The sequence below is a fragment of the Pseudophryne corroboree genome, chromosome 12 (assembly GCF_028390025.1).
Source record: "Pseudophryne corroboree isolate aPseCor3 chromosome 12, aPseCor3.hap2, whole genome shotgun sequence".
In the NCBI taxonomy this organism is placed as follows: Eukaryota; Metazoa; Chordata; class Amphibia; order Anura; family Myobatrachidae; genus Pseudophryne; species Pseudophryne corroboree.
This window is the reverse complement of record NC_086455.1, coordinates 156,402,427-156,424,791: the sequence shown is the minus strand read 5'-3', so window position 1 is coordinate 156,424,791 and position 22,365 is coordinate 156,402,427. Positions and strand designations below refer to the sequence as shown.

Below are 22,365 nucleotides of genomic sequence, written 5' to 3'. Positions count from 1 at the left end.
AAAGTCCCCTTCTTCCAGGTTCGCTATCACTGCTCTGAGTGACTCCATCTTGAACTTGAACTTCTTTATGTACAGGTTCAAGGACTTCAGATTTAGAATAGGCCTTACCGAGCCATCCGGCTTCGGTACCACAAAAAGAGTGGAATAATACCCCTTCCCTTGTTGTAGAAGAGGTACCTTGACTATCACCTGCTGAGAATACAGCTTGTGAATGGCTTCCAAAACCGTCTCCCTTTCTGAGGGGGACGTTGGTAAAGCAGACTTCAGGAAACGGCGAGGTGGCTCTGTCTCTAATTTCAACCTGTACCCCTGAGATATTATCTGCAGGATCCAGGGATTTACCTGCGAGTGAGCCCACTGCGCGCTGTAATTCTTGAGACGACCGCCTACCGCCCCCGAGTCCGCTTGCGAAGCCCCAGCGTCATGCTGAGGCTTTTGTAGAAGCCGGGGAGGGCTTCTGTTCCTGGGAAGGAGCTGCCTGTTGCTGTCTCTTCCCTCGTCCTCTGCCTCGTGGCAGATATGAATAGCCCTTTGCTCTCTTATTTTTAAAGGAACGAAAGGGCTGCGGTTGAAAGGTCGGTGCCTTTTTCTGTTGGGGAGTGACTTGAGGTAGAAAGGTGGATTTCCCGGCCGTAGCCGTGGCCACCAAATCCGATAGACCGACCCCAAATAACTCCTCTACGCATCGCCTGTCCACTGTCGTGTCCATAAAGCTCTTCTGGCCGAAATGGACATAGCACTTACCCGTGATGCCAGTGTGCAGATATCTCCCTGTGCATCACGCATATAAAGAAATGCATCCTTTATTTGTTCTAACGACAGTAAAATATTGTCCCTGTCCAGGGTATCAATATTTTCGATCAGGGACTCTGACCAAACTACCCCAGCACTGCACATCCAGGCAGTCGCAATAGCTGGTCGTAGTATAACACCTGCATGTGTGTATATACCTTTTTGGATATTTTCCATCCTCCTATCTGATGGATCTTTAAGTGCGGCCGTCTCAGGAGAGGGTAACGCCACTTGTTTTGATAAGCGTGTTAGCGCTTTGTCCACCCTAGGAGGTGTTTCCCAGCGCTCCCTAACCTCTGGCGGGAAAGGGTATAAAGCCAATAACTTCTTTGAAATTAGCAGTTTTTTATCGGGGCACCCCACGCTTCATCACACACGTCATTTAATTCTTCTGATTCGGTAAAAACTACTGGTAGTTTTTTCACACCCCACATAATACCCTGTTTAGTGGTACCTGTAGTATCAGCTAAATGTAACATCTCCTTTATTGCCAAAATCATATAACGTGTGGCCCTACTGGAAAATACGGTTGATTCGTCACCTTCACCACCGGAATCAGTGCCTGTGTCTGGGTCTGTGTCGACCGACTGAGGCAAGGGGCGTTTTACAGCCCCTGACGGTGTTTGAGGCGCCTGGACAGGCACTAATTGAGTGTCCGGCCGCCTCATGTCGGCAAACGACTGCTTAAGCGAGTTGACGCTATCCCGTAATTCCACAAATAAAGGCATCCATTCTGGTGTCGACCCCCTAGGAGGTGACATCCTCATATTTGGCAATTGCTCCGCCTCCACACCAATAACGTCCTCATACATGTCGACACACACGTACCGACACACAGCAGACACACAGGGAATGCTCTATACGAAGACAGGACCCACTAGCCCTTTGGGGAGACAGAGGGAGAGTCTGCCAGCACACACCAAAAAGCGCTATATATGACAGGGATAGCCTTATGATTAAGTGCTCCCTTATAGCTGCTTTTATATTAATATATATTGCCATTTATTTTGCCCCCCCTCTCTGTTATACCCTGTTTCTGTAGTGCAGTGCAGGGGAGAGACCTGGGAGCCTTCCTGACCAGCGGAGCTGTGACAGAAAATGGCGCCGTGTGCTGAGGAGATAGGCCCCGCCCCTTTTTCGGCGGGCTCGTCTCCCGCTATTTAGTACATTTAGGCAGGGGTAAATATCTCCATATAGCCTCTGGGGCTATATGTGAGGTATTTTTAGCCTTTTTAAAGGTTTTCATTTGCCTCCCAGGGCGCCCCCCTCCCAGCGCCCTGCACCCTCAGTGACTGCCGTGTGAAGTGTGCTGAGAGGAAAATGGCGCACAGCTGCAGTGCTGTGCGCTACCTTAAGAAGACTGCAGGAGTCTTCAGCCGCCGATTCTGGACCTCTTCTTGCTTCAGCATCTGTGAGGGGGCCGGCGGCGTGGCTCCGGTGACCATCCAGGCTGTACCTGTGATCGTCCCTCTGGAGCTTCATGTCCAGTAGCCAAGAAGCCAATCCATCCTGCACGCAGGTGAGTTCACTTCTTCTCCCCTCTGTCCCTCGTTGCAGTGATCCTGTTGCCAGCAGGAATCACTGTAAAATAAAAAACCTAAGCTAAACTCTCTAAGCAGCTCTTTATGAGAGCCACCTAGAATTGCACCCTTCTCGGCCGGGCACAAAAATCTAACTGGAGTCTGGAGGAGGGTCATAGGGGGAGGAGCCAGTACACACCACCTGACCTGTAAAAGCTTTACTTTTGTGCCCTGTCTCCTGCGGAGCCGCTATTCCCCATGGTCCTTTCAGGAACCCCAGCATCCACTTAGGACGATAGAGAAACAATCGTTGGTAGTGTGTGACCAGCAGTGCCCCCAGGTGCACCATGCTCAGAGCAGGGACCAGCGAAGACTTCTTCCAGTTGATGAGCCACCCGTGGGCTTGTAGGAATTGGACCGTCAGTTCCAGATGACTGAGGAGAACCTCTTGGGAGTTCGCCAGGATCAGCAAGTCGTCCAGATACAACAGGATCCTGATTCCCTGATGGCGGAGAAGAGCCGTCATCACGGCCATGACATTGGTGTAGATCAGAGGGGCCGTGGCCAATCCAAAAGGCAGTGCCTGGAATTGATAATGTAGGTTGCCAATAGCAAACCGCAGATATTGCTGATGCGACATGGCAATAGGTATGTGCAGGTAAGCATCCTGTATATCCAGGGATACCATATAGTCTTCGGGCTCCATGGCCAGCACTATAGAGCGCAGAGTTTCCATATGGAATTTGCATACTCTCACAAACTTGTTCAAGGATTTGAGGTTGAGTATAGGCCGGAAGGACCCACTTGGCTTCAGAACTAGAAACAGGGTCGAATAGTATCCCCTGCCTCTCTGGGACAGAGGTACCGGCACTACCACTTCTGTATCCAGGAGGAATTGTACAACCAAGTGTAGAGCTTGCACTTTTAACGGATCCGCAGGGATAACCGTTGTGCAAAACTGGCGAGGGTGACGTCTCTTGAAAGAGATAGTGTACCCGTGAGAGACAACTTCCCACACCCAGGCATTCAAAGTGGTCTTTAACCAGGCCAGGGTGAACTGCAGAAGTCGGCCTCCCATCCTGGGGTCCCCCAGGGGGAGGACCGCCCCGTCATGCGGCAGGCTTGTCTTGTTTGGAAGCAGGCTGACGGGCGGCCCAGGATTGTTTAGAGTTAGGCTTAATGGTTTTGGAAGCACGAGCCTGTCGCGGACACGCCTGACCCTTTGCTTTCCCTGGAGGTCATATAAACATAGAATTTGACGGCAGATAAGAACCACTTGGCCCATCTAGTCTGCCCCCTTTTTTTTTTTACATTATTTTTATCTCTAACCTTGTTTGATCTTTATTTCTTTATAAGGATATCCTTAGGTCTATCCCATGCATGTTTAAATTGCTCTACTGTCTTAGCCTCTACCACCTCTGATGGGAGGCTATTCCACTTGTCCACTACCCTTTCTGTGAAGTAATTTTTCCTTAGATTTCCCCTGAACCTCCCCCCCTCCAGTCTCAGTGCATGTCCTCGTGTCCTATTGCTTCTCTTCATTTGGAGAATGTTTCCCTTCTGGACTTTAGAACCCCTGATATATTTGAAAGTTTCTATCATGTCCCCCCTTTCCCTTCTCTGCTCCAAACTATACATATTGAGATTTCTTAGTCTTTCTGGGTATGTTTTGTGATGTAGGCCATGCACCATATTAGTTGCCCTTCTTTGTACAGTTTCTAATGTATTAATATCCTATATTTAGCCTTTGGATTTTTGAGACCCAAGTGCACGATTTTGCATTTTTTGGCATTAAACTGTAATTGCCACACTCTTGACCATTCCTCTAGTCTACCTAGATCCTCAATCATTTGTTTTACCCCACCTGGGGGGAAATTTACTAAGGTGGGAGATTTTTAGAACTAGTGATGTTGCCCATAGCAACCAATCAGATTATATCTATTATCTGCTAGAAGCAGCTAGATAAATGGTAAGTAGAATCTGATTGGTTGCCATGGGCAACATCACCAGTTCTAAAAATCTCCCACCTTAGTAAATTTACCCCCTGGTGTGTCTACCCTGTTGCATACCTTTGTGTCATCTGCAAAAAGGCATACTTTCCCTTTCATGCCATTTGCAATGTCACCAATGAAGATATTAAAAAGCACTGGTCCAAGTACAGATCCCTGGGGTACTCCACTGGTAACATTTCCCTCCTGTGAATGCACTCCATTTACCACAACTCTCTGTTTTCTATCCTTCAACCAAGATCGGTCGAAAGGTGGTACTCTTAGCCTTCGGGACAGAAGGATTAGTATTTGGGAGACACGCAGTCTTGGTAGTAGCTAAGTCAGTTAGAATCTTATTCAGATCCTCCCCAAATAGGATGACTCCCTTAAAAAGGAGCACCTCCAAGGTCTTTTTGGAGTCCAGATCCACCTTCCAGGACCTCAAACACATAATTCGACAAGCCAGGATGGACGTAGCAGATGCCTGAATATAGTGGGAGGCTGTGGTAATATAAGACAAATATTGTCTGGCAGTGTCAGAAAAATCCTGAGGCAGCTCATCATCAATTGCCTGAACCCATGCTTCAATACTTGTCGCTGCCCAGGAGGCTGCCATAGTGGGTCTATGTACAGCGCCAGTGAGGGAGTAAATAGACTTCAGGCAACCCTCCACACGCTTATCGGTCGGTTCCTTCAGTGAGGTGACAGTGGTGACAGGCAGAGTAGATGACACTACAATGACTTCCACCTCAGGTAAATCCGTGGTGTCAGTACTGCAGGATGCAGAAGCGTCCGCGGATTTCCCGCCCTGTGTAGCAGACATTATAGGGAATGTATCCGTAGTGCGTAACGGTACAATATAGCCAGACAAACACAATACCTGCAAAAAACCCCTATGTAATGTGACAGTAAACACAGGACACAAAGTAGAGGATTTCAGCGATATGAAGTGACTGAAACACACAGTAAAAATACCAAATTGTATATTCTGTGTAACACTATCTATCTATATCTGTATGGGACCCTGACGCACCTAGCCCTCAGGGTACAGAATATAGTGATAGCAATATGTAATACAGGAGAATGAAATCCACACAGCAGCTACAGGCACACTCAGTCACATGTACAATGCAGAAGTTATTACATATAAACAATAAAACTGCACTGGACTAGTAATTTACATATAACTATGTAGGAGTATAGATATACCAATGCACAGTAGATACTGGATGTATATCGCAGAATACTTGTACTAAATATACAGATAGCAGTACACTTGTTCTTAACGAACACTGTCTAAAATGACATGTAGAATACTTAAGTGCCTGTAAATGCGCAGCGCTGATGAGACAGGCGGCTTTACAGAGGAGACCGAGCCCTGCAGTCCCGGAGATCAGCCCAGCTAGTGGGGTCCCTGTGCAGTACAGTGTCCACGCCAGCGGTGCGGTCCGTCTCCTGGGACCGCGACCGGATCGCGATTAACCGGCGGGTCCCACTTGGGGGACCCTCTTACCTCCTCCCTGATGTGCAGCCATGCGATCCAGGAGAGCGTCAGCGGTGTGTGCCTGAAGTCCGGTGCGCCTCCGCCGCAATTACCCAGGAACCAGGCTGCGGGAGTATGCAGCGCTGCTGGGGAGGTGATGGATCTGCAACACAGAATTTCAGACTGACAAAGGTGAAGTCTTCTGAAAAAGCTCTTTTCAGGACTGTCTAGCGCAGCCCCACCTGTTAGCTGCCCGCACTTGCAGGCACCAACTTACAAACGGAGTTCCAGTGCCTGGAGGCGGGGTTATAGAGGAGGCAGTGCAATGCATCCTGGGAACAGTCAAAGCTTTAGCCTGTTGGTGCCTCGGATCAAGATCCAACTCTACACCTCAATGTTATTCCCTGTGGAATACCAGTGTACCCTGCTGCAGAAACAAAAGTTACCGTCATTTTATTAAGACATATCCAACATTGCTTCATATTTCTGGCTACAGATTAGGGAAAAGAAAGCGTGAAGCTACCGGTATAGCATGACCTGTGGTTGGCGCACGTAAAGACCATACAGGAAAATAAACGATGCAGACAAAACACAGACCGCGGATCAACTGCTTTCTTACCTGCTGGCCATGTCTTAAACCGCCAGGACATAACAATACGTTTCTCAGATTCCTGCAAAGACAAAGTGCATGCTCAGGATAACACTGCACCGCACAGTTATATACATAGCAGAAGATCTCATCAACTCCTTACCAGTTCCACAAACTCCCCCGACACATTCCCTCCTAGCAGCTGGAATTTGCCACCTTTCTCTGCCTCTAAGGTTGCAGGTGAGTGAGTGAATCCTTGTACCAGCTGCAGAGAGGAGACAGATCGGAGACCATTAGAGGAAGGTGGAGCTCACGGCTCGTTTACACAAGGACACAGGATTTACTACAACAAGATTAGATGCTGCCCTCTAGTGGTAAATGGTGACCCTACATTACCTGTGCGGGCGTGAAGGCTGGAACCCAAAACAAATAAAAAAAGTGCCCCCCCAACACAGACACACACAAAAACCCAAGCTCCCCAAAAGAAAGACCACATAAAACATTTTTGCATTTGTTTTACTTTCAACCAATTTGCTCTCAAGATTATTCTAATATCCGATCTACTTCTACTATCATTTATATTAAAACATATTCTCTTCCTTACAGGGCTGTAATAAGAGGTCACTTTTGAATCCTTTTCTCTGTAGCAGGCTGTGTGACACTGGACCATGGAACTGCCGGCTGGGGCTGGCACTTTAAACGTGAGCTCCTCCCTTCTGCAACCCCTGGCATGCCAGTACTTCTTTAACACTTGCCTGGCATGGTGGCATCAGATGCGTCCCTGCCTGCAAGTGCTCTATCTGACCTGGTGGCACAGGATGTGACCAGTCAGATAGAGAGTGTTAGCAGCGGCGGGGAAGGGAAACTTCCCTCCGCTGCTGCTGTCAGAGGGACCGGAAGGTCCCTGTGCCTCCCTGCACTCTCCCCGTGTCTGCCGTGCTGCCGATCACTGCTGATCGGTCAGTACGGCAGGATCCCCTCCTCCAGCAGCTGCAGACAATGGCAGCCGCTGGAGAGAGTAAATTAACTCTCCCAAGCCACCCCCAGAACCCCCTTATATACCTGGAGGCTGTCCCGGCTTTTAAAATGAAAGCCGCGATAGACGCAATGTTTTCAATGTTCCGATGGTCGCGATGTTCCCGATCGATGTTTGGGGGGAGACATTTTCAGAAATAAAAATAATTATATTTTTTCTTTTTTTCTTAAACTAAAATCATTTGGGATAGGGAGCGGTTTTGGCAAAATAAAAATAGTCAGTTAATTGGTTAAAAGAGTCTGGAAGGGACAAAAAACAAATCCGTAGGGAAAAGACGGTCAAGAACCAATACCTCGAATGACAGCGTGAGGGAGGGGAATGCAGTGTCCTTCAGAGAAAAGGATTCAACAGTTAAGTGACAGTATATAGTGTGTGTGTGTGTGTGTGTGTGTGTGTGAGTGAGATATATGGCTCCAGTGACGACTGAGCAGATCCAACGCGCAATGGTCTGCTTTGTAGCCGGCCACCCATGTTTATGTGCGTCATAAAGTACAAGTAATGAATCTATGCACTGGACAGAAGTCTTGTCCAAGTAAATTCGCAGAGCTCAAACTTCTTCCAGTAGAGCCAGATCATCCCGGTCAGTGGCCAAAGAGGAAAAAAATGGAAAGACAATTTCCTGGTTTAAGTAAAAAGCCGAAACATTCGGCTGGAAACTAGGAACCGTATGGAGAACAGCACTATTGTCATGGAAGGTTAGAAAAGGAGACTTGCAAGAAACAACTCAGACAACCCTAACTCAGAAATGCGCCAAGCTGAGGCAACAGCCATAAGGAAGATCAGCTTGCAAGTCATGAACTGAAGATCCGCTGAATCCAAAAGGCTCAAATGGAGCCTGTCTGAAAGCTGATAGGACCAGATTAAGATACCACTGAGATACTGGCAAATGAAATGCACCACACCCTATAAAATAGTTCAGACATCTGGAGGAAAGGCAAAATGCCTTTGGAAGAAAATTGATAGGACCAAAATCTGTACCTTCAAAGCAAAATTTTACACCAGCGTCCAAACGTCCCTGGAAGAAGGCCAAAAAGCGAGAGACGAAACCACCATCTGTTCACACCACAAGACCATCCATACTCTGTGGTAATTGTGTGACGAAACCATTTTTCCGGGCTTGTAGCATAGTGCGGACTATCAATGGAAAGAAACCTTTAGCTTTCAAAGCTCTGCCGCTAAAGCCAACCAAGGAAGGTCCTCGTGTAGAAATGGTCTGGCCATAGTGGAAGACGCCAACTGGGACCTGTCAACATTTTGAGAATGTCGGCGTACCTCGACCTGTGTGGCCAGTCCGGAACCAATAGGATCACCGACACCAGTTGGTCTTTGATACGTTTTAGTACCTGAGAAATTGGGATTGGCGGAAACAGATACATCAGACAAAAATCCCACGCAACAGTCAAGGTATCTACTGCGAAAGCCAGCAGGTCCCTGGATCTGTCCAAGAACCGTGGAACCTTGTAGTTGTGTTGAGAGGCCATGAGATCCGCTTGCGGTAGGCCCCACTTCCGAACTGCTGGTAGACCTCCAGATGAAGAAACCACTCCCCCAGGTGAAACGTTCTGCTGAGGAAATCTGCTTCCCAATTTTCCACACCCGGGATGACTAGCGCAGATAACGCTGGGAAAAAAAGGTCTCCGCCCAGGAAAGAATTCAGTCTGCCTCTGCAACTCTCTTTGTGCCGACTTGATGATTTATATATGTCACCACTGTGGCGTTGTCTGACTGACCACGAACTTTCAAAAGAGCCAGAAAGATAGCTTGGAGCTCAAGCACATTGACCGGCAGAGCAGTCCGGGACGGTGCAGAGCTACTACTTTTGGGAGACCAGCTTCCTGGCAGTGTACCTGCACACGTGCCATTTTGTCTACTCTCCTACTGTCTTGCTCCAGGATGTGCACTAGATACAGCAAGCTCCACCATCAGCTCCAGACCTTGCGCCATACACAGCAAGCTCCACCATCAGCTCCAGGCCTTGCGCCATACACTGCAAGCTCCACCATCAAATCCAGGCTATGCCCTGTACACAGCAAACATTGGGGCGGATGTATTAACCTGGAGATAGCATAAGCAAGTGATAAACCAGTGATAAGTGCATGGTGATAAACACCAGCCAATCAGCTCCAATATGTAAATTGAGTTAGGAGCTGATTGGCTGGTGCTTTTATCACTGGTTAACACATCTGCCCCATGATTTCCAGACTGTGCTCTATATACAGGTTACTCCAACATCAGTTCCAGGCTGGGTGCCATACTTTGTGATCTCAGGCTGTGCCCTGCTCCAAGCAAGACTATCACCAGTGCCAAGCAGTGCGCTATATCCAGCTAATGTCAGTGTTCAGTCAGATCCCACCATCTATCTCTGGCTGTGCACAAGACCATTTTACCAAGTATTAGCATCGTGCTATGGTCCTCATTCCGAGTTGATCGCACCAAGCAACTTTTTGCTGCTGGTACGATCCACTAATCTCCACCGATGGGGGAGTGTATTTTAGCATAGCAGGGCTGCAAACGCTTGTGCAGCCCTGCTTTGCTAAAAAAAAAAAAAAAAAAAAAAAAAAAAAAAAAGTTTCCTGCAAAGCAAGACTAGCCCTAGACCTACTTACCCTGTGCGACGGATCCAGCAATGCAGGTCCCGGCTTTGACGTCAGACATCCGCCCTCCGTTCGCCTGGACACGCCTGTCTTTCTTACCACTCCCTGAAAACTGCTGGAAATGGTGAGTATCTGCCCCGGAACGCCTCCCGCCTGTCCATCTTCTTGCGATCGCCGCTGCGATCACATCTGTCACTGGCGGCACCAGATAGTGACGCGCGTGCGCAAAGCGTCCGCCATGCATGCGCATTTCCGACCCGTTCGCACCGCAGCAAAGAACTGCTGTGTGCGAATGGGTCAGACTGACTCCCTATACCTGCTAAGACACCTATCTACCTCCTGTGACTCCAGTGTCTTCTGTACTCAGCGGTATATCCAGTCTGTGCCATCGGTCCTGTACCAATTTTCTCTTGTTGAATTAGATACTTGGATCCAGAGACTGAACCAGTTTACCCCAGTGACTCCAGGCCGCAAGACGGCTCTCCAGACTGCTCCGCATTCTGCCTCCCATTCGCATTACTACCAAACTCCATCAGGTCACCTAGCTTCATCCACTCTAGTAACGCAGAACCCAGCCCTAGGGTTCCTTACCCAGGTCAACAAACACCCAGAGACCTGACAGAAGTTACTGGTGTTTAAAATGTTCTTTGCATTTATAAAAGTTCTTGCTCCTATAAAATTGGTTGTGGCATTGTTTTGCTTAACAGGTCTCATACATGGATAGGTCACAACTAAGCAATGATCTGCTATTTTCTCACTGTAACAATGCTCTGTTGCTGAGAGAGGCCTGGTGGGATATAAAGGATGATATTGTTCCAGATAGAATTTGTTCCTTTATAGATAATCCACTAGTATCATAGGAGAGTCTCTTACACAGTAGTGGGAGGTTGTTTCTGCCCTAAAGAGACAAGCTGTCTGGGCGGCATCTATGGCGGATATGGACGTGTGCGATCATTACAAAGAAAGCATAATAAACAGATCTTGGGTATTTGTACTGTCCTGGTCCCAACCAAATCATGGAGGAAGATGCAATTCCCACAGCGAAATATAATATTCCTAATGGTGGTCCGGCAGTACTGCCGTCAGCCTGACATACCTTTATATTCAGCCTAGGGGTCTGTCCCTTAGAGACCATAAATTGTTAAAATAGGTAAAATTACCTAGAATAGACATAATAAATGATACACTTTCTAGGATTACAGTATATATGCACTCATTAATGGAAGTTTGCTCTAGGTTTGACCCTCAACAGATTATATATAAAATATACATTTGTTTTGAATACAACTTTATACGGGAAAGTATGCGTCACCCCACAAACCCATAGCCTGGGGTGTCATGGGCGAGGATTGGGTAATTTCTTCCTTGCAGAAAACACTTAAAGCCAGGTAGTTTTCTTATCCTGCCCATTGGGCGAGCACTGTACTGTATAGGGAAAAGAAAGCATTGCCCTCATGTGTCTAATGTATTGAGTGTTAATGAGGACTTAGTGAATTTATAAGATCTAGGCTAAGGGAAAGAACACTAGGATATATACATACCATATATACATACATATGTGATAGTGACACTTCCCCTCACACACCCTCTCAACACGGAGACACCACAAGTAACACACCGCCTTGCCCAAAGTGATAATGGATTGCCCCTGGTTTCTCTCACCTCCTGCTGGGTCAGCACCCGGTACAGCTCCTCCGGTGACGTCAGAAACGTCTCTTTCATGGTCACCTTACAGGTAGGAATTTTAACACCCGTGTTCTGACATGTTACCGGCTTGTTGTTTTGGGTCTGGAGGAAAATAAAGAGAGAGATAACCGTTAATGGAGATCTGATTATTCCAAAAGGAAAACATTTTCTCTGACGTCCTAGTGGATGCTGGGACTCCGTCAGGACCATGGGGGGATTAGCGGCTCCGCAGGAGACAGGGCACAAAAATAAAAGCTTTAGGACTAGGTGGTGTGCACTGGCTCCTCCCCCTATGACCCTCCTCCAAGCCTCAGTTAGGTTTTTGTGCCCGTCCGAGCAGGGTGCAATCTAGGTGGCTCTCCTAAAGAGCTGCTTAGAAAAAGTTATTAGGTTTTTTATTTTCAGTGAGTCCTGCTGGCAACAGGCTCACTGCAACGAGGGACTTAGGGGAGAAGAAGTGAACTCACCTGCGTGCAGGATGGATTGGCTTCTTAGGCTACTGGACACCATTAGCTCCAGAGGGATCGAACACAGGCCCAGCCATGGAGTCCGGTCCCGGAGCCGCGCCGCCGACCCCCTTGCAGATGCCGAAAAGTGAAGAGGTCCAGAAACCGGCGGCAGAAGACTTTTCAGTCTTCATGAGGTAGCGCACAGCACTGCAGCTGTGCGCCATTGTTGTCAGCACACTTCACACCAGCAGTCACTGAGGGTGCAGGGCGCTGGGGGGGGGGGCGCCCTGGGCAGCAATGATAATACCTTGTTCTGGCTAAAAATACATCACATATAGCCCCTGGGGCTATATGGATGTATTTAACCCCTGCCAGGTCTCACAAACACCGGGAGAAGAGCCCGCCGAAATAGGGGGCGGGGCCTATCTCCTCAGCACACAGCGCCATTTTCCTGCACAGCTCCGCTGCGAGGAAGGCTCCCAGGACTCTCCCCTGCACTGCACTACAGAAACAGGGTAAAAAAACAGAGAGGGGGGGCATTTTTTTGGGCGATATTGATATATTAAGCTGCTATAAAGGAAACAACACTTCTGTAGGGTTGTTCCTATATATTTATAGCGCTTGGGTGTGTGCTGGCAAACTCTCCCTCTGTCTCCCCAAAGGGCTAGTGGGGTCCTGTCTTCGATAAGAGCATTCCCTGTGTGTCTGCTGTGTGTCGGTACGTGTGTGTCGACATGTATGAGGACGATGTTGGTGTGGAGGCGGAGCAATTGCCGGTAATGGTGATGTCACCCCCTAGGGAGTCGACACCGGAATGGATGGCTTTGTTTATGGAATTACGTGATAATGTCAGCACGTTACAAAAATCAGTTGACGACATGAGACGGCCGGCAAACCAGTTAGTACCTGTCCAGGCGTCTCAGACACCGTCAGGGGCTGTAAAACGCCCTTTACCTCAGTCGGTCGACACAGACCCAGACACGGACACAGAATCTAGTGTCGACGGTGAAGAAACAAACGTATATTCCAGTAGGGCCACACGTTATATGATCACGGCAATGAAGGAGGCTTTGCATATCTCTGATACTGCAAGTACCACAAAAAGGGGTATTATGTGGGGTCTGAAAAAACTACCTGTAGTTTTTCCTGAATCAGAGGAATTGAATGAAGTGTGTGATGAAGCGTGGGTTAACCCCGATAGAAAACTGCTAATTTCAAAGAAGTTATTGGCATTATATCCTTTCCCGCCAGAGGTTAGGGCGCGCTGGGAAACACCCCCAAGGGTGGATAAGGCACTCACACGCTTATCAAAACAAGTGGCGTTACCGTCTCCTGAAACGGCCGCCCTCAAGGATCCAGCTGATAGGAGGCTGGAAACTACCCTGAAAAGTATATACACTCATACTGGTGTTATACTGCGACCAGCCATCGCCTCAGCATGGATGTGCAGTGCTGGGGTGGTTTGGTCGGATTCCCTGACTGAAAATATTGATACCCTGGATAGGGACAGTATTTTATTGACTATAGAGCAATTAAAGGATGCTTTTCTTTATATGCGAGATGCTCAGAGGGATATTTGCACTCTGGCATCGAGAGTAAGTGCGATGTCCATATCTGCCAGAAGAAGTTTATGGACGCGACAGTGGTCAGGTGATGCGGATTCCAAACGGCATATGGAAGTATTGCCGTATAAAGGGGAGGAATTATTTGGGGTCGGTCTATCGGATTTGGTGGCCACGGCAACAGCCGGGAAATCCACCTTTTTACCTCAGGTCCCCTCCCAACAGAAAAAGACACCGTCTTTTCAGCCGCAGTCCTTTCGTTCCTATAAGAACAAGCGGGCAAAAGGACAGTCATATCTGCCCCGAGGCAAAGGAAAGGGTAAGAGAGTGCACCAAGCAGCTCCCTCCCAGGAGCAGAAGCCCTCCCCGGCTTCTGCAAAGCCCTCAGCATGACGTTGGGGCTTTACAAGCGGACTCAGGGGCGGTGGGGGGTCGACTCAAGAATTTCAGCGCACAGTGGGCTCACTCACAGGTGGACCCCTGGATCCTGCAGGTAGTATCTCAGGGTTACAGGTTGGAATTCGAGAAGTCTCCCCCTCGCCGGTTCCTAAAGTCTGATCTGCCAACGTCTCCCTCAGACAGGGCGACGGTATTGGAAGCCATTCACAAGCTGTATTCTCAGCAGGTGATAGTCAAGGTACCCCTCCTACAACAGGGAAAGGGGTATTATTCCACACTATTTGTGGTACCGAAGCCGGACGGCTCGGTAAGACCTATTCTAAATCTGAAATCTTTGAACCTGTACATACAAAAATTCAAGTTCAAGATGGAGTCACTCAGAGCAGTGATAGCGAATCTGGAAGAAGGGGACTTTATGGTGTCCCTGGACATCAAGGATGCTTACCTGCATGTCCCAATTTGCCCTTCACATCAAGGGTACCTCAGGTTCGTGGTGCAAAACTGTCTATCAGTTTCAGACGCTGCCGTTTGGATTGTCCACGGTACCTCGGGTCTTTACCAAGGTAATGGCCGAAATGATGTTTCTTCTGCGAAGAAAAGGCGTATTAATTATCCCTTACTTGGACGATCTCCTGATAAGGGCAAGGTCCAGAGAACAGCTGGAGGACGTAGTAGCACTAACCCAAGTAGTGCTGCAACAGCACGGGTGGATTCTGAATTTTCCAAAATCTCAATTGACCCCGGCGACACGTCTGCTGTTCCTGGGAATGATTCTGGACACGGTTCAGAAAAAGGTGTTTCTTCCGGAGGAGAAAGCCAGGGAGTTATCCGAACTTGTCAGGAACCTCCTAAAACCAGGAAAAGTGTCTGTGCATCAATGCACAAGAGTCCTGGGAAAAATGGTGGCTTCTTACGAAGCGATACCATTCGGCAGATTCCACGCACAAACTTTTCAGTGGGATCTGCTGGACAAATGGTCCGGATCGCATCTGCAGATGCATCAGCGGATAACTTTGTCTCCACGGACAAGGGTGTCTCTTCTGTGGTGGTTGCAGAGTGCTCATCTGTTAGAGGGCCGCAGATTCGGCATACAGGACTGGGTCCTGGTGACCACGGATGCCAGTCTGAGAGGCTGGGGAGCGGTCACACAGGGAAGAAACTTCCAGGGAGTGTGGTCAAGCCTGGAGATGTCTCTTCACATAAATATACTGGAGCTAAGAGCGATTTACAATGCTCTAAGCCTGGCAAAACCCCTGCTTCAGGGTCAGCCGGTGTTGATCCAGTCGGACAACATCACGGCAGTCGCCCACGTAAACAGACAGGGCGGCACAAGAAGCAGGAGGGCAATGGCAGAAGCTGCAAGGATTCTTCGCTGGGCGGAAGATCATGTGATAGCACTGTCAGCAGTGTTCATTCCGGGAGTGGACAACTGGGAAGCGGACTTCCTCAGCAGACACGATCTACACCCGGGAGAGTGGGGACTTCATCCAGAAGTCTTCCACATGATTGTGAACCGTTGGGAAAAACCAAAAGGTGGATATGATGGCGTCCCGCCTCAACAAAAAACTGGACAGGTATTGCGCCAGGTCAAGAGACCCTCAGGCAATAGCTGTGGACGCTCTGGTAACACCGTGGGTGTTCCAGTCAGTGTATGTGTTTCCTCCTCTGCCTCTCATACCAAAAGTACTGAGAATTATACGGCAAAGGGGAGTAAGAACGATACTCGTGGCTCCGGATTGGCCAAGAAGAACTTGGTACCCGGAACTTCAGGAGATGCTCACGGAAGATCCGTGGCCTCTACCTCTAAGACGGGACCTGCTTCAGCAGGGACCGTGTCTATTCCAAGACTTACCGCGGCTGCGTTTGACGGCATGGCGGTTGAACGCCGAATTCTAAGGGAAAAAGGCATTCCGGAAGAGGTCATCCCTACCCTGGTAAAAGCCAGGAAGGAGGTGACTGCACAACATTATCACCGCATTTGGAGAAAATATGTTGCGTGGTGTGAGGCCAGGAAGGCCCCGACGGAGGAATTTCAACTGGGTCGATTCCTACATTTCCTGCAAACAGGATTGTCTATGGGCCTCAAATTAGGGTCCATTAAGGTTCAAATTTCGGCCCTGTCGATTTTCTTCCAGAAAGAATTGGCTTCAGTTCCTGAAGTCCAGACTTTTGTAAAAGGAGTACTACATATACAGCCCCCGGTTGTGCCCCCAGTGGCTCCGTGGGATCTTAATGTAGTTTTGGATTTTCTCAAATCCCATTGGTTTGAGCCACTCAAATCGGTGGATTTGAAATATCTTACATGGAAAGTAACCATGCTACTGGCCCTGGCTTCAGCCAGGAGAGTGTCAGAATTGGCGGCTTTATCGTATAAAAGCCCATATCTGATTTTCCATTCGGACAGGGCAGAACTGCGGACGCGTCCTCACTTTCTGCCTAAGGTGGTTTCAGCGTTTCACCTGAACCAGCCTATTGTGGTGCCTGCGGCTACTAGCGATTTGGAGGATTCCAAGTTGCTGGACGTTGTCAGGGCATTGAAAATATATATTTCAAGGACGGCTGGAGTCAGAAAATCTGACTCGCTGTTTATACTGTATGCACCCAACAAGCTGGGTGCTCCTGCTTCTAAGCAGACGATTGCTCGTTGGATTTGTAGCACAATTCAACTTGCACATTCTGTGGCAGGCCTGCCACAGCCTAAATCTATCAAGGCCCATTCCACAAGGAAGGTGGGCTCATCTTGGGCGGCTGCCCGAGGGGTCTCGGCATTACAACTCTGCCGAGCAGCTACGTGGTCGGGGGAGAACACGTTTGTAAAATTCTACAAATTTGATACCCTGGCTAAAGAGGACCTGGAGTTCTCTCATTCGGTGCTGCAGAGTCATCCGCACTCTCCCGCCCGTTTGGGAGCTTTGGTATAATCCCCATGGTCCTGACGGAGTCCCAGCATCCACTAGGACGTCAGAGAAAATAAGATTTTACTTACCGATAAATCTATTTCTCGTAGTCCGTAGTGGATGCTGGGCGCCCATCCCAAGTGCGGATTGTCTGCAATACTTGTACATAGTTATTGTTACAAAAAAATCGGGTTGTTATTGTTGTGAGCCGTCTGTTCAGAGGCTCCTACGTTTGTCATACTGTTAACTGGGTTCAGATCACAGGTTGTACGGTGTGATTGGTGTGGCTGGTATGAGTCTTACCCGGGATTCAAAATCCTTCCTTATTGTGTACGCTCGTCCGGGCACAGTATCCTAACTGAGGCTTGGAGGAGGGTCATAGGGGGAGGAGCCAGTGCACACCACCTAGTCCTAAAGCTTTTATTTTTGTGCCCTGTCTCCTGCGGAGCCGCTAATCCCCCCATGGTCCTGACGGAGTCCCAGCATCCACTACGGACTACGAGAAATAGATTTATCGGTAAGTAAAATCTTATTTTTTTTTAAATAAATTGAAAAAGTAAATAAATTGTCACTTACCGCTTGCAGCGAGACTTTTGGCTTTAGGTCGGGGAGGTCCGTGTGAGATTCACCGTTTGCCGTTGGCAGGATCATTCCTTGTGTGAATTCTGCAAGGGAAAAAAAAAAAAAAGCCAGAGAGATCACAGAAGTGCCAGAGGTCGGCGCACAACATCAGATACTGGGCGACAGGTGGTCCGTGGCATAAGAAGAAAATAGGGTGTTGGGAGAAGAAAGGGCCAGACTCTGGAAGATGTGATGAGGCAGAATACTGGGATTTAAAGCAGATAAAACATTCCGCACATTGAACATTACCCGTATCAGCTGATTATAAACCAAAGTCGGCTCACTTATTCTCTGCAAGAGTTAGATAGAACTATGACACGGAGCACGCTTCTCTAGGAGTCGTATAAACAGAAGTCTCGCTGCACCGAGCTTAGGTGACTATCGCTCAACCTTTATGTAATATGTCCCTGAGAAGAGTGCGCTCCAGCTTACAGGTTCAAGGGGCTCATGTATCAACCAACATTTGTGGCCATTTCCACAAAAACACCCGCTTTTGGGGGTTGCCCACAAATATTAAATATCACCCGAATTTATGTAGGAGGGACCGCAGCAGATATCTCCGATACTTGCTGCTATCCCTTCATTCCCGCCGTCAGCCGCATCCCCCATAAGTTACTACAGGGGGATGTGATGCTGCCAGATGTATCAATGTGACGGATGTATTACCCTGGAGAAGGCATAAGGAAGTGATAAACCAGCGATATGTGCAAGGTGATAAAGGCAGCAGCCAATCAGCTCCTAACTGTTAATTTACATATTGGAGCTGATTGGCTGGTGCCTTTATCACCTTGCACATATCGCTGGTTTATCACTTCCTTATGCCTTCTCCAGGTTAATACATCTGCCCCAATATCTGGAATGCTAAATATTTCCAACTTTGCCCCCTGCAGCTACCACCGTCTTCAGGTAGCGGTAGCCCATTGGGGCCTGTAGTTCGGTCAGGGTTTTCCCAGGAACCCTCTGGCTGACATGGCCGATGTGTATCGCGGTCAGTGTGGCTGAGCATATGCGGAAGCCCTGGCACCACACTCAGTACGTCGCAGGGATGGGTTCTTTTCCCAGCCCCTGTCCCAGCCTGTGTCAGGCGATACATTCACCCGATGTAAATCGCATTCTGCAATGTGATCCCTGGGCACTAATATCGCGCTCAGATCGCATTACAAATGTGACCCCCTAAGTCTCCCTTTAGTCTAAGTACTGAACAGTCAGCCCCACTAACATCATGTATGAGCAAACAGTCTACAGCCAGGATCCCTGTACAATACCTGGCTGAGAAAGACAGGTCACAGGACATGATCTGACAGGAGAAGACACAAGAGCCTAACCCAATGTATGACGACTGAGCTAATCAGTTTCAGAGCACGCACCTGTCTTTAGGGTGGAGATATACTGCGCCACAACCTCCCGGAGCCTCTGCACCCCCTTCTTTCTCATCAGCTCTAGCAGGTTGGTGTCTGGCTCATCTTTGGCAAGAGAGACTCTGACCTAGAGAAAAGAACGGCAATATTCTGCATACTTCTATCAGCACCTGTAACACGCTAAGAGCATATATGTTACTATCTATATTATGCAGCAGACCGGTCTGGGCAGATCTCGCAGCCAATGACTGTTAGTGATGGGATAATGGCAGCAGCAACGTGGTATCAAAACAAATGGAGAGCCAAAGTAAATATAAGATATTTAATAAGGATTAATTCAGGCTGGCTGGGATGCGGTCCCGCTGTAAACGAGGCTGTGGACTCTCAATAAGTGTGGAGAGCCGCTTCAATAGTGGAAGGAGAGGTGTAGGTATTGGTGCCACAGGCGAAGTGCGGTAGATCCAGTGGTATTGGTAGAGGAGTCTGACGCATTTCGTCACAGATCACGTGACTTTTTCAAAGGTCCTGTACAGCGGGCTATCCATGGCTCATCCCAGCCAGCCTGATGGCGTCTCCTCCAATACAACACAGGCGTGAGCAGCGTTGAGGACTTTATCCGAGGACGCTCGGATTCACTAGCGCACCGGAGACGCAAATCATATACCTGCTTATTGCTGCATAGACATCGGCTGTCACACACTGCAGCTACACAGTGGACAATCTGCTGCGATTCACACTGCCACTCGGAGCAACGCTATATTACTAGGCACATAGGTGTACAAAGTAACATTCTGTGTGATACTCTGGGGCAGATGTATTAACCTGGAGAAGGCATAAGGAAGTGATAAACCAGTGATAAATGCAAGGTGATAAACACACCAGCCAATCAGCTCCCATATGTAAATTAACAGTTAGGAGCTGATTGGCTGGTGCATTATCACCTTGCACCTATCACTGGTTTATCACTTCCTGGTATCAGCCGCCTCTATTACAGTTGCCACATGAACATTTAATTAGCCTTTTATTTCACTCTGGGTTAAATGATGTTATCCGATTACTACAGCTTCATTGATCTGTGAACTGGCATGTGATTTTTTTTTTCTCATCAGCCAGCTTCTAATGCGGTAATCCAGGGATCAAAAGACATTAATTAATCGATTACACTTTTTTAAACATAGTGTCTTTTATGCATTCTCATGCTGTATTTATTTTTAGGTTAATACATTTTAACTGTGATACTTATTAAATATCTTGTATTTACTTTGGCTCTGCGTTTGTTTTGATACCACATTGCTGCTAATCTCCCATCTCTTTGTAAATTTTCTTAAAGGTCCACACATAACCTTTATAGCAGCCAATGAGAGAGCAACAATGACTATTGACTTTTACATTGGCGCTTTAAAGCATTTAATTTTTTCTCTGTTGAATGACTACTAGTGCTCAACATCAGCCATAGCTCCAGCATTGTACATTACTGGGGCCACCGCGGGTGTATTCCCAAGGTACAAAACTACCCAACATCAGAAATCTGTCAGCATATCTAACGGACTACAACTCCCACCATTACCACACAGCACAGACCTACAGGTTATAGCCCCCTCTGAGATCTGCACCATCACTGAACTCACCTCCACCTCACTAGGGTCATTCTCATCCGACAGGTTTGGAATATCCACATATCCTTTGTATTTCACGCCTGATGGCGACTGCCCTGTGTGACAAGGAGACAATCACACCAGTTAGCCAAGTGCAACTTTCAACAAGTGCAGAGATATGTGAACGAGTATTTAAGAGAGTGCAAGCTATCTATTCACCAGGACAGAGTGACCTCACTGAGTGCGCAGCCTATCCATTCACTAGAAACCAGCGACCTCACAGAGAGTGCAGCCTATCCATTCACTAGAAACCAGCGACCTCACTGAGAGCGCAGCCTATCCATTCACTAGAAACCAGCGACCTCACCGAGAGTGCAGCCTATCCATTCACTAGAAACCAGCGACCTCACCGAGAGTGCAGCCTATCCATTCACTAGAAACCAGCGACCTCACTGAGAGTGCAGCCTATCCATTCACTAGGAACCAGCGACCTCACTGAGAGTGCAGCCTATCCATTCACTAGGAACCAGCGACCTCACAGAGAGTGCAGCCTATCCATTCACTAGAAACCAGTGACCTCACAGAGAGTGCAGCCTATCCATTCACTAGGAACCAGCGACCTCACCGAGAGTGCAGCCTATCCATTCACTAGGAACCAGCGACCTCACTGAGAGCGCAGCCTATCCATTCACTAGGAACCAGCGACCTCACCGAGAGTGCAGCCTATCCATTCACTAGAAACCAGTGACCTCACCGAGAGTGCAGCCTATCCATTCACTAGAAACCAGCGACCTCACAGAGAGTGCAGCCTATCCATTCACTAGAAACCAGCGACCTCACAGAGAGTGCAGCCTATCCATTCACTAGAAACCAGCGACCTCAGAGAGTGCAGCCTATCCATTCACTAGAAACCAGCGACCTTAGAGAGAGTGCAGCCTATCCATTCACTAGGAACCAATGACATCACCGAGAGTGCAGCCTATCCATTCACTAGGAGCCAATGACCTCACTGAGAGTGCAGCCTATCCATTCACTAGAAACTAGCGACCTCCCTGAGAGTGCAGCCTATCCATTCACTAGGAACCAGCGACCTCACTGAGAGTGCAGCCTATCCATTCACTAGAAACCAGCGACCTCACCAAGAGCGCAGCCTATCCAGTACAAAAACTCACACGAAAACTTGAACGTCAGTGGCGTAAATCTCGTATTTCAAGTGACTTCCTCACATATAAGACAGTCTACCATTCTTATAAAAATGCCCTGGACACTGCCAAACAAACATATTTCCAAACTCTTATCTCTGCTCAAGCCTCTAACCCCAAACGACTCTTTAATACATTTAAATCACTTCTGAATCCTCCCGCACCTACCCCACCAGCCACTATCAAGGCACAGGATCTTGCTTCCTACTTCAAGGAGAAGATTGCTAAGATCCGAGATGAAATGGTATGCTCTTCGGCAGCCAGTGACCTGCTCCGTTCTTTACCTGAACCCTCTGGCACTCTTTCTTCATTTGATCCCACAAATGAAGATGAAGTATCATCACTCTTCTCATCCTGCTTCTCTACTACCTCTCCTCTTGATCCTTTACCCTCACAAATAAGTAAAGCTCTGTCTCTGGTGCTCATCCCTACCTTAACTAACATCTGTAATCTCTCTCTCTCTACTGGTATTTTTCCTTCACTCTTCAAGCATGCAGTGATTACTCCCATTTAAAAAAACAAAATTCTGACCCTAATGCTCTCTCAAACTACCGCCCTATCTCTCAGCTCCCTTGTCTCTCTAAGCTACTTGAG

At 48.2% G+C, this 22,365-nt stretch overlaps 1 protein-coding gene across 1 annotated transcript in view; it reads right to left on the bottom strand.

Moving 5' to 3' along the window:
- Positions 1–22,365, bottom strand: part of AHSA1 (activator of HSP90 ATPase activity 1) — a 38,490-nt gene that overhangs the window by 5,787 nt on the left and 10,338 nt on the right. Inside the window, exons 3-8 of the mRNA XM_063948206.1 lie at positions 20,603–20,685; positions 18,984–19,101; positions 17,572–17,660; positions 11,665–11,790; positions 6,536–6,637; positions 6,403–6,454 (exon numbers count right to left, since the gene is read on the bottom strand). Of these exons, the coding sequence (XP_063804276.1) occupies positions 6,403–6,454; positions 6,536–6,637; positions 11,665–11,790; positions 17,572–17,660; positions 18,984–19,101; positions 20,603–20,685 (570 nt within the window). The remainder of the gene's footprint in view (positions 1–6,402; positions 6,455–6,535; positions 6,638–11,664; positions 11,791–17,571; positions 17,661–18,983; positions 19,102–20,602; positions 20,686–22,365) is intronic.